The sequence below is a fragment of the Cariama cristata genome, unplaced genomic scaffold, assembly GCF_000690535.1.
Source record: "Cariama cristata isolate BGI_N322 unplaced genomic scaffold, ASM69053v1 scaffold604, whole genome shotgun sequence".
NCBI classification, from domain to species: Eukaryota; Metazoa; Chordata; class Aves; order Cariamiformes; family Cariamidae; genus Cariama; species Cariama cristata.
Window position 1 is genome coordinate 25440 of NW_009611007.1, and position 13112 is coordinate 38551.

Here is a 13112-nt window from a genome sequence, read left to right on the forward strand (position 1 = left end):
CATGGCTATTTGTCACTGGCTTTTTTGTGTGTGTCTATTTTTTAAAATCTGATTGCTGCCTAATGTAAAGCAAATAACTGATTCCACAAAGGGGGTACTACAATTGGAGGCTGTCTCGGTTTTGTCTTTTAATCACTAGACACCCTCTAAGGCACTTTATATTTGTTTGTCCAGGAGAAGAAAAAAAAAAAGGTGTATCTGCTTAAATTAGATGGTAGCTTGATGTTTAGAGCACTTTGCTGGAGTATGTGTGATATGTGGACTCAAACTGGTCCATCTTAGGAGGATCTGAATTCCAGATGTTCCACTTTCTGGGCAGATTCTGTGACTATTGACTCACTATGAAAAAGGAGGCTAGTGACTTTTCCCCGTCTGCCCCCGTATCTCCACAAGTTTCTGACCGCTAACAGTTGTTGAATACTATCTGTATGCATAAATACTTAATATAAATGCAACCTCTAAGGAGACTCCTTGTTGTCTCGCAGTTGCTTCATGTCTTATATTGCCTGAAAATGTAGTTCTCTGGTTTTTAGCTACCTAAGTAAGTGGTTTTGTTACTGCTTCTGGGGGCAGGTAAGGGGATCGTATCACCTTCTTGGATTTAACATCTATATTATGCTCAAGTGATAGGCATTTTGGACTGAGATTACGTGCCTTTTAGCCTCGTGGTTCCATAGAGTGGAATCTGAGCCAGATGCTTTATATAAATAAAGGCATTATCTGAATGCCTGTGCTGGAATACTGGAGTATTGCAGAGTCGCAGAAGTACAGCTCAGCTGGTGTAGGTATACCTTTATTGCAGACAGGCAGGTCTAGATGAGGATTTATATTGGAATAAACCTGGAAATAATTACTTGATTTTTAATCTCTTTCTACAGCTGTACTTTATAGTTGTTTTCTTTTCCTCCTGTAGGAACACACACACACTTATTGACTGCTACAAATCAACATTTTATGCAAAGTTAACAGCTGTTCTACTGAAGTCAGCATAACTTTTGATTGCCAAGCTACTACATTTTCCTGAATGAAAATGTTGCTCTTTCTTACTAGATGACTGGGTATTTTAATTTTTTTTTTTTCTTTAATTCCTGCTATGTATGTGTCAAGTTGTATTCGGCTAGAGATAAAACATATAAAACTATCTCCAGAGTTTTTTGTGTGTGTGGTGGTGGTGGTTTTTTTTTTTTTTTAAGGTTGAAACAACCTTTTCAGTATGGTTCCTTCTGGAAGTCTGTTGAAATATCTTTTATTGCCACAACTCCTATCAAAGGAAGTAGCGACAAACTACTTGGGATCTCCTTAGGTCAGATTTTTCAGAAGTATGCCGTTGCCTACAGATGTGGATAGTATTAATATTGAAGGATTATCAGTGTAGTAGCTTGCATGACTGAGCCCTTGAATATCAAAGAGAGTTGGGAATGGACCTGTTCTGTGTTTCAAACCCTTATTGAATGGAGTTTGGTAATCTTATAGATGTCTTTGAAGCTTGTAGGTTTGGTGGCTCTTATACTTGTCTACCTTTTGTGTGGAAAAGTTTATTTGTACGCTTTAAGAAGTTGCTTCCCTACTTTTTCAGTTCTTAACTGGACTTTCCACTAATTCATCTGACATAATCTAAATGCAGAAAATACTCTTTCTGTGTCTGCTTGTTTAAACAAAATTGGGAGAATTTGAGGCGAAATCCTTTTCTAACAATAGAAACCAGAAGTATGGATATCTAGGATGTTGTAAATGCTTTATTGGGTAAAATATGCATCTGAACATACTTGATTCATTATACAGGAAGATGTTTCCCTTGGTTCCATAGGAATAGAAATCAACATTTTATGACTTTACTATTTAGATCTCAGCCCCCCTCCCCCATGTAGCTTTATAAAGGCATATTGCTTAAGAAAAACGTATTTAATTTAACATACACTGTATGTTTTTAATTTTTTAAATATTCCACTAATTGAAAAGTTGTTTAATAAGAGTAATTTTTAAAGGCTCTGTAGTGTTGTATGCTAAAATTCCAACTGCTTCGCAGGAAAAAGAAAATAAATAAAATAGAGCACTGTATTATGTGATTGTTTCTGTAATTAGGACTATGTTGTGTTCTGTTAACGTTTCATTTAATTTTCTTTTAATTGTAGTTAATGATGAGGAACTAAAGAAAAGAATAGCTGAAGAACTGGCCTTAGAACAAGCCAGGAGAGACTCTGAAGCTCAAAAGAGAAGGTTGGTCTGTTAATAACAGTATTTAAAACAAACATTTGCTTGATGCTTTTGTTACTGTTATTTATCTAGTTACTGTAAACAGTTGAATTTTGTGCCCCAAGACAAAATGGTAGGTAAGACTTTTTGGCGATATAGCAAGTTTTGGTATTAAATAGAAGTTAAAACAAGAAGTTAACTGAAATTTCCGTGTAAGAGCTGATACAAAATGCTGGATCTAAATCCCTTTTGAACTCATGAGTCTGACTCTTTTTTGCAGTCTTTTAAGCTGAATCTTTGTTGATTTCTCTTGAGTTCAAATATTCACTTTGCGGTGTAGAGAGAGAAATAGCTTGAGAGCAATGCAGAGGTGGGTTACTTATAACCCCTCTGTTTGATGAAAAAGCAAATTGTAACAGCAGTAGAAATGGTAATTCTTGTTACTTCTGTGAATTCTGGATATTTTTGTGAGCTGCGGTATGTTTTGAACTGCTTTAATAGTTAGTACAGCACTGTGCTTTGAAGATACAAAGTACTATATTAAACCAGTTTAGTAGTAGAAAACCCTTTTGATATCCTCTCTGTATATTGAAACATTACTTTCTTAGGCATGTTTTTTCAGAGATTGTAGTTATTGTGAAAGACCGGGTAGAGTCATACAGAATGCAACGTCAGACTTTGGATGTAGCGTTTTAAAAATATACTCTGCAATGTTTAGTACGGTACTGTGGGATTATTAGCAATTAAAAAAATACCTGTTTGAATTTGAAATTGAGTTTGGCTGTATGGTGAACTCGGTGGACATGTAAGTTCATACTTTCTTTCATTGATTTTCCTAAATACATAATAAAACACACTGAATATAAATATTAACCTGCATGTGGCCCTCCATTCTGAGAATGGGAAGAAAGGCTCATTATGATAGATTTAAAAAATTAGAACATAATTAGTACTACTTAAACTGTCTGCATATATATTAGTTGTTTCCTACACATCGTTATATTATTATTTAATTGAGTTAGGTTGATGGAGTATATAATTAGATAGGACTATATAAATGTCCCAGAAAAAAATCAAGCTTTTTTTTTTTTTTTTTTGAATCAGCAGTAAAGGAAATCAATATGTTACAGTGAAATCTCTCCTCTTTTGAACTGGGCTTTGACAGGAAAACTTGCGTTACATTTGAGTTTAATGTTGTCTGCTTAAGAGTTCAGCTAAGTGTGATTACAATATGGATAAGTTTGTTTTGTAACTTCCGTATTTTGTCATTTGACACTTTTCAGTAACTTTCATTAAGTATTCCATAATTCCGTTTTCATAGGTTGTGCATTGGTCTGTGAAAGGTAGGAAGCAGATTGGCTTGTCATATACCTGATTTTATATTTTGTAGGGAATAGTGCTGGCAGTCTTCCCTTTATTTGACTAAGGATAGTGGGGAAGATGTTACATATTAAAAGGAACGTGTAAAATGTTTTTCTCGTCTTAAAATTCCGTTGAGGAGTCTGTGCTTCTGAAATGTAAACTATCAAAATAAATAATAATAAAAAGAATAATATGGCAAATATCAAATCTTGTTAGCAGCTTTAATCCTCTCCTAGTTTTGATCTTATTTTTTTTTTTTTAGCAATAGGCAAGGATTTTTTATTATACTTTTTACACAGTATATACAATTACAAAAATGTGTTGTAACCAGAATGTGAAGACTCTTTTCATGTTGGATGAAACAACTTTAAAAGATGCAGGTGTTTACTTAGGTATTACTGAAGGTCTTAATGTACTGAATTCTGGTTGAGGTTTGTATTTTAAAAACACTGAAGAAGTGCTGTAGCAAACATAGAACTGTTCTCCTCTGGATCATGTTCTTCTGAGAAAGAAGTGAACACTGCTCTGTTGATCACTTTAAGACCAGATTTATATTGTTCAGGTCCAGCTTACCTACTCCTCCTGTTTTATTCTAGTTGAGAAAGAAGTCTCTCCACAATGCAGGGCTGTGAGAAATGTTTGTGCAATGTTCTTCAAGTCAGGGTCCATACTTTCAGGTGAAAAAAGTGCAGTCTCTGTACAACCTCCTGTACCAGTCTTCTAGACACTTATGCACTTAAAGAGTTGGTATAATTTTTCATCATTAGTGGACTTAAATATGTACTTGCTTGAAAAGTGAAGAGCTTGATGCACATTGTTTAGATAAAGTATTTTATGTCTTGCATGTCTGTCTAGTACAAAGTGTTCTAGGTAATATAAACATGAAAAGGAAAAGATTGCTCTCAACTGTGGTTATTTGTACTAAACATACAGGCACATTGATGCAATGTTGGAAAACAAAACAAAACCTGAGTTCCCAGCTATACAATGCTTAAAACATATAACAGAAGGAAACTGTTAACAGAGAGCACTTTATAGTATTCATATGTTATAGTATTCATATGTCACTAGTTGCACCAGGAGAAACACAGTCTAATGCAGGTTTCCTAACGTATGCGGCGGGATGCAGCACACAAATGCGCTGGTGCTGTCCAAGGCCAGTTGGACTGAAGCGTGATGGCGTCTCCTGTCCCTATGAACAGCAACATGCAGTGCTGTGATCACTGGCGCTCTCGGTGCCAATGTCAGGCTCTTTGATAGGGACATGAGTATAATGAGGCCTGACCCCCTGAACGTAAGATTTGCAACTTTTATCTAGGAAAAACAAATCAAAGTGCTGGACTTGTATTAAGAACGGCTTGATCTTGCACTTCTGATCTATTCACAATTTCATTTGATAACCCACTACTTTTCTTTGTTGACCGTCTTTTAAGGCACCTGCCAATGGTATGCGACACAAAATTGAAGTTCTTTTACTTCTGCATTTGTTTTATGAGATTTTTTTTTTATCATAGATGGTGTATTTTGCATGTGTACATTCTCATTCCTTTCTCAAAGATATTGTTTTTTCCCATCTTGAAGTGAAACAACATTTAAACATGTAAATATCTGAAACTTACAACTGTTTGTTGTGCCTGATTCCAACTGTCTAATAGCTAATTTCAGTACTGTTTCTGTATGGAGTGTATGACCAAATTTTGAGTTGATTGCGAAATGTATTTTCCTCATTTCAGGCTGTGAAGAAAGGAAGTTTTAATTTTAACTTGCTATATAATTTATTTATTCACACATCCATACACAGTACAGATGGACTACTCTTCCTATATAAAGTCAAGATCTGTGCTTATTTGTGGGATTAGAGCTAAAGACTGACTCTTCAAATTGTATTTTAATACCATCAGTGCACTCACAATACATGAATTATACAGCTCTTGTTTAAAAGGACTTTGAGTAGTTACACTTAAAGTAGTGATTTAGACCCAGCCTTAGAACATGTGTCCAAAATGATATGCCCACTTGTCTTTCATATTATTTCTGTATGCTTCTTCACCTATGTTCATATGTTTATTTTGTGTGACTGAATATGGTTGCAAGCCTATATGTTTATTTACTGAGAATATGAAGCTTGCCTAAACTTTTAGCTATATGGGAGTAGGATGTAAACCAGGAGGCTCCTTGGGAACTTAAATTTCCCCACAAATAATGATGAACCTTTACAGGATTTTGTTCTCCCAGAATTTGAAAGTCCATATAGAGGTTGTGGAAACATTGTAAGTTGATCTGAAGGTTAATAGCTGCTATCATGAGAACATGTGTGGCTTCTAGTCCGTTGATGGACTTTGATCCAACTTTCATCAGTAGTGTAAAGATAAAATTTTAGCTACTGTCAACCTCATCAGGCTGCTGGATTCCTCCACTAAAATATATACAAAACAATACTTGAGGCAAATGAAGGATTTGATTTCCCGTAGAAATGGAACATTCATGAATGATTACTTAGTTGTTTTTTTTTCCTCCTTGAAAATGAGGGCAATTTCAATCTTATTTATTTTGCTAATCATTTGCTAATTATATTTGTGGGTTTTCAGTCTCTTTTGCTTGGCAAGTGTTTCCTAGCTTACACTTTTTTTTATGAGATTTGGCACATGGCAAATATTAATTATATGTAGAATGAGGTGTTTCTGCAAAATGCTGTGCATGACAGTCCCTTCAATATTGCAGAAAGTTTATTTTGTTCAAGTCTTCAATATATACATGCATGCAATTTTGTTAGTATGCCAAATACGTGTCCCTGTGCAGTTTGCTGGTGTATGACTGTCCCAAGAGACCCAGATGATTTGTTTTCCCTATGCTTAGTTGTACTTGAATTCTCCTATATTGTATCTCCTGTGATTCCAGCATTTGTTTCTTAGAGGAGCGGTACTATTGTAAACAGGAATTTTAAGGCAGGGAAAGGCTTAAAAGTAGCTTTTTGTTTGATTTGGTGGCCCTTTAGTAACTCTGTTGCTAGGTCTGCTCTAAAATTGTTTAAGGCATGACCAAAGTAGAAAATTATCAGGACTAGGACTGAGCAGTGTGCAACTGTTGCTCAAAATCTGTTAAAAAAGGATCTATGTATGTAGAAGTTACATAGTGTATCTTAGATCTTTGTTAAAATGTCTGTTTAGAGTGCCTCACCCTTCAAGATTACTTCTGTTTAGTTTAAGATCATGGACATGGGTTAACTTGATTTGAGGAACAAGCCTGAACTTCTCCTCCCATCTGAGGCTGAATGGGACACAATCCTGGGAATCCTTGTGAAGGGCATTGAATGGGTGGTAACTGTCAGTGGGTGGGAAATGGTGGTTATCTGGAGATTAATGATTTTAACCAGCAGATGTAGAAGAGAGCTATTACTTGCAGCCTCAGGAGTGTTTCAGTGTCTCCTAACTGCCTTTTACTATAGATACAAGCCTGCATTTTTCTTTTGTAGTTTTAGTGAGTCCTTGTCCAGCTTTCTGGGCCTTCTAGTGGTTACCTGTTGGGATGCCTATTATCCCTTCCCTGTATTGGCTTCTGCTTATTTTCTGGTGTGGTCACCAAAAAGCCAGTTAGCTTGAAGGACACGGACCTGTCAGAGCAGGTCCAGAGGAGGGCCACAAAAATGGTCAGAGGGCTGGAACACCTCTCCTATGAAGAAAGGTTGGGGTTGTTCAGCCTGAAGAGAAGCCTCTGGGGAGACCTGATTGCAGCTGTTCAGTATATAAAGGAGGCTTATAGAAAGACAGAGAGAGACTTTTTACCAGGGCCTGTAGAGACAGGACAAGGGGAATCAGTTTTAAACGGAGAGGGGGAAGGTTTAGGTTAGATATAAGGAAGAAATTTTTTTATGCTGAGGGTGATGAGGCAGTGACAGAGGTTGCCCAGAGAAGCTGTGGATGCCCCATCCCTGGAAGTGTTCAAGGCCAGGTTGGATGGGGCTGTGAGCAACCTGGTCTGGTGGGAGGTGTCCCTGCCCAGGGCAGGAGTTGGAACTGAATGACCTTGAAAGGTCCCTTCCACCACAAACCATTCTGCAATTCTGTGATGGCTTTTGATGACTCTTAGGTTTTGCTATGTTTTGACTGTCTAGTCTCCTATCACGACTTTGGTAACTTTTATCTTGAAAAACCACATGAAAAATGCTTTTCTTAAGTAATACAGATGATGGATTTTCAAATATTCGCTGGTAATGAATTGCTGGAGTCTGTTCTACTTGACTAGCTGGGCTCCGTATGGTGTGGCATTTTATCTGTCATTAGCTGGATAACTTATTGCCACCTCTCTATTTCTACATATCCTCGTCTGTTTAAAGAAAATATTTCTAAACTCTAAATTGGCTTTTGATAATATGTACACGCTGGTGCACCAAGGTGGCTTGTGCTGGTGGGTTATTAGATTGCAGCCATTAGCTTCTTTATATGTTTTGTTGTTGTTGTTGTGCTTGGGGGAGGGCCCCTATATAACTGCAATTCACTTTACGATTTAATTGATACTCTGATGCATCTGAGTGCTTCCCCCCGACCTTGTTTTGTCATGTCTCAGCAGTACCTTGCATATAAGACAAGCTCTTAGTAGACTTCTTGGAGTAGGCAGCTTTGGCAGAAGAGAACAACAAATTCACCAGCGAAAATGTAAAGTGAAAGAAGAATGAAGAACAATATTAGAGAAGAACCCTTTGGGAGACTACACACCAAAAATGTTATATTAAAATCAATACTGGGGCTTGACCTTTTTGTGCTACTGTATATTTTAAAGCTTACTACTGATTTCTGTTTTAATAACATGTTTATTCTAGTTTACTGGCATAGGTCTGGAGAACATAAGGAAAAAATAAAATGATTTATTTACAATATTCATTCTGTATTTTACTGAAGTGAATTTATGAAGACCATATTAATGTATCTTCAGTTCACATGGGTAGCGCATTAAATGTGGTGAAAACTTTTTTGAAGTAGATTTATTTTCTTCCAAAATTATTATATTTTCCCAGCTAATTACCTATGTTGAATTGGGAGACTGGCTTTTTCTTGCAGTATTCTTCTCATGGGGGACAAAAAGCTACTTTGAAAACAGTTGTAATCGAGTCTTCTGCCACAGGGACCTCTCGACAGTGTTTAGATTAAGTGTGAAAACAGTCAGGAAAATTACATCTTCTCTACTGCTGACAGTAGGATAGAAAGCTGGAAATACGTTGAAGCAGTAAAAGTGATTATAATTGTTTTGACTTCTGATGGGTCAAGAATAAGAATTTAATAACTTCTGGCCTGAGTGACCGTACTGTTTTTAAAAAACAGCTAAACATATTACCCAATTGATAATCACATCTAGGAATGCAAGAATTGGTACAACAGACTTACACCAAAGCTTGTCTCCTCTGGTCATCCTTTCTCTGACAAGGTTTCCATGAAGTAAGTGTTGCAGAGAGAGATTCAAGGAAAGTTTAAAAGTATAATTGAGAGAAACTGCTTTTAGAAGGTGGTTTCTTCATTACTGTTGTCATTCCTGAGTGGGGAAAAAAAAAACAACAACAAAAACGCTCTGGAGTGAAAAGGTAGACTTTTGAAGTAAAGCTCTGTTGTCAGTACTGCCACATTTATGTAGCCTATGGATAATTATTCGGTCTTTGTTCATACACCTTTATACAGTATGACTTGTTTTCCACAAATGCTGGGAAGCTTAACCTTTTTCTAGTATGACATTCAGTGTATCAGGAAAAAAAACTGACTATTGATTTGAGAGAGCAAAACTTGAATATTTTACAGTGATAAACAGAACTTTGGATGATAAGTCATGAATTGCATATAAACTGGAAAGAAAGGCTAATGTGACATCTGATACGGGGCTTGTGTCTCTGAATGCGACGTGTATGTGTGCATGACTCTCTCCTGCCATATCTGAAGATGTATAGTTGGTAGAGAGAGGACTTAAAATAGTAATTGGGTAAGATTGCAGAGAAGGCTTTCCTGGAGTGTAAAATTGGATAATGCTGGGCAGCGGTGAGGGCTATTCATTTACCCAAACAAAACATTCAAGTTTGGTATGTATAACTGATTTAATAAAAATACAAAAAATTAAAACCTATTTCCTTTAGTGAGTGTCCAAAAGGCCACTTCAGCCTCAGGGTTGGGGAACATGCACGGGAACAGCAGCAAGTTTTGGCATCACTTCCACAAGTTGAGTTCCTCCTATTCCCCCTTCCTGGTCGTGGAATCTCAAACATTTTTTTTTGTCTCTTGCAGCAGAAGTTTCCCTCATCTGATCTCACACACAGCAAAAGATTTAGAAGTGAATTTATTCTTCAACAACTATAATATTACTGAGGTCTGGAGGATTATGGGATAATACTGCTCTGTCACAGGAAAAGAGGAATGAGGAGGGTCAGACCGGGTCAGGACTGTCCCTCTGCGGGCAAGGGAAGAAACCAAGATTAAGTGTGAAGACATTTTGGGTTTAAGCAGAGATTTACCTATAAAACAAGTACTGTGATCAGATGAGCTGTTGTAACCGATACCTCTTTTGACAACCATCTGTTGAAAAGATAATTCTATTATGGAAGTGTAATTCACCTTTTGAATTGGGTTGCATTGTACCCTTTTTAAAACCATAAAAGTTTAGTGCATGATCTTACCTGCAAAACGCCAAGGAAGCGTAAAAATGTTTGCAGCCATGTTGCTTATGAGGTTGAGGGTTTGGAAATATCAAGCTATCTTAGAAACCTGTTTTACGTTGCTTCTTGTTTTCTGGAAAGAAAAAATGGTATTTGGCTATGGTAGAGTTACTCTCTTAAGATTTCTGTTACTGGTCTGACTCTCCATTAATACCATTATGTCTAGTTCTCGGTATATATGGAGATGACTCGTGGAGACAGGAAGTGGAAATTGGAGAAAGCAGCGCTATAATTCACTCCTACTTTTATAAAGCCCAATTTTCAAGGGATTATTTTTCACTTTGATTTTAAAAGTTGGCATCTCGACTGACAACTTGAACACCAAGATTCATCTCAATAAGTTTATTTCTAGGAGAGATGGAAAAATGACTTGAAGCCACTGACTTTATTTGGAGGGAGCATCAACAAAAATAATACTGCTTCATAGTTTTAGATTCAAGTAGGGAGAAGGGAAACTATTCCCCCTGGCAATTTTAAACAAACCTTTAGTCTCAAACTGCTGAGCTCTTTCATTTTGAAAAGTAGCAAATGAGTAAACATAGCAGAGAAATACTTAAATTTTTTTTTATTACTATTATTTTTAACTGTCTCTTCATTTTAACGGATAATTACTGTTGTCGTAATTTCATGACTGCCTTTGCAGATCCCAAGAGGAGTGATATTAAGTTCAAAAGTAATTTCAAGTGGAGTTATGTGGATATTGGGGAAAAGTCTTAGCTAAATACGTACACAAATTATGTAAAACAGTTTTACTATTCTGACTTAGGTTCTCTGCATGCCTCTGGCATAAAGGTAGAAATTTGTTCATCTAATTTGTCTTTATATAATACTAATCTGTATGCACATGTTTTAAAAACAGTGGCTTTATGAAGTATAATTACAAAATCCCCTCAAACAGCCTTCCCTCCCTCCTCTCAGCACCCAACGCTCCCCCCAAAAAACACCCTCAAAACCTAGGTATCTTAATAACGAAAGTCAGTTCAACCATCTTCTATAGGATATGAGCAGCCATCAGACTGACAAGAGTCAGTGTCCCTATTGCAATGTGTATTAACAAGCTGTCTGTGGAAGTACTGTTGATAAATTGAAGAGCTGTATGTAATTATGAGTTTTGAAATTAGTGTCTCTGATCTTTTGATCAAGGACTGGCACATAAAATAACATGGCCATTAGCAAAGATTTTTCAATTGACAGATGTTATGCTGAGGCTGAAAGGCAGTCGGAAAAGGGAAATGAATGAAAATGTTAAACTGAATGTTATTAGTTGGACTCATTGTTATGGACGGTTTGAGAAGTATAGCATTTGAAGTAGGAAGTAATTGAGATAATGGAAAGAAATGGTTAAGTGGGGCAAGGTGGAACACAATCTTAACCAAGATAATTTGTATGAAGTTCAGTGTTTTCTTGGGTTGGATAACAGACTTCAGCGTAAAGAAAGAGTAAAGCAAAGCGGTTCGATACCTTGCCCTCCTTGTTACTGCTATTGGACATGTCCAAAAGAGTGTAATGGGACATATTGGAGGGAAGAGTTAACGTTATAAGAAAAGTTTACTTGCTGCTTAGGGATCAATTTTGCAATCACTAACACTTTTATGTTTTCAGTAATATTTATAATGAATGACTGCTAATTTATATACGTGCATGACCAGCATTAAGGTGGAACAGGTTACCATTAGGGAGAAGTGGATATGGAATAATGTAGTGGAGTTCTTGTTAAATTTAATAATAGGAAGCACAAGCATAGGAAAGTAACAGTAAATATAGTATAAGACTGTACGACAATCGCACTCAGATTACTGTATGCAGTTTGAAGTAGATAGGCCATAAAAACCCCATATGACAGAGATATTGTTCATATTTGTTTTCATTATATTAATCTGCAAGTTCCAGAGATGCTGCTAGCCCTCATCAGAGGACGAAAAGACCTTCCCAGCCCACATCCTGAGTGTGTAACTTGGCCTCTCTCTTTTCCTCTTCCTTCTCATTTGTTTTAACTTCACTCTGAGGTGTTGGAGCTTGCCTGGCTTCTATGTTACAGCTGTGGTACATCAGCTGGGATGACTTCAGTGGAACTGGCAAGTACCTGGTGGCACTTTGCTTATGCAGCAAGGGGGGAAACCAGTCACTAGGTCTGGAGTGCATCAGGTTAGATTTGGAGCCTTTGGAGCCTCTTTTGCAGCCTGCTGGTGTATAGGACAAGTTGTATTACTCAGAAGCATTTGATGGGACAAGGATTGCAGGCGTTATTGGTACCTTTGATCTCTTCTCTTTTCCTGCATAATCATGAAAGCTCTTGATCATTTGTAGTGAATTTGTCAAAGAAATTTGATTATGCATGTTGCGGTCTATAAAGTGGATAGCAATTTGGATCCATGTAGTCACATTTGAACGGGTTTGGACTTAGCACTCATGAAATGATCACAAATCTGGGTTTAATGACCTGCATGTTTCTTTTCTGACTTTGTATTCCCATGTTTTTAAAGCTTTAGCAATTTTGGTTTGCCTTGCTTCTTTTCCGTTAGAATGATAGAATCATTTAGGTTGAAAAAGACCTTTAAGATTATCAGATCCAACCATTAACCTAACGCTGCCAGGTCCACCACTAAACCATGTCCTTAAGCACCACATCTACATGTCTTTTAAATACCTCCAGGGATGGTGACTCCACCACTTTCCTGGGGAGCCTGTTCCAAGGCTGGACAACACTTTAGGAGAATAAATTTTTCCTAATATTTAATCTAAACCTCCCCTGGCGCAACTTGAGGCTGTTTCCTCTTGTCCTATGGCTTGTTACTTGGGAGAAGAGACCGACCCCCACCTGGCTACCCCCTCCTTTCCGGTGGTTGCAGAGAGTGATAAGGTAGCCCCT

The 13112-nt window shown here is 37.1% G+C and overlaps 1 protein-coding gene across 1 annotated transcript in view; it reads left to right on the forward strand.

Annotated features, from left to right (window-relative positions):
* LOC104160013 (MICOS complex subunit MIC19-like) overlaps positions 1-13112 on the forward strand; it is a gene marked incomplete at both ends in the record, with an annotated part of 94156 nt that overhangs the window by 25244 nt on the left and 55800 nt on the right. Inside the window, one exon of the mRNA XM_009698064.1 lies at positions 2133-2217. Within this exon, the coding sequence (XP_009696366.1) occupies positions 2133-2217 (85 nt within the window). The remainder of the gene's footprint in view (positions 1-2132; positions 2218-13112) is intronic.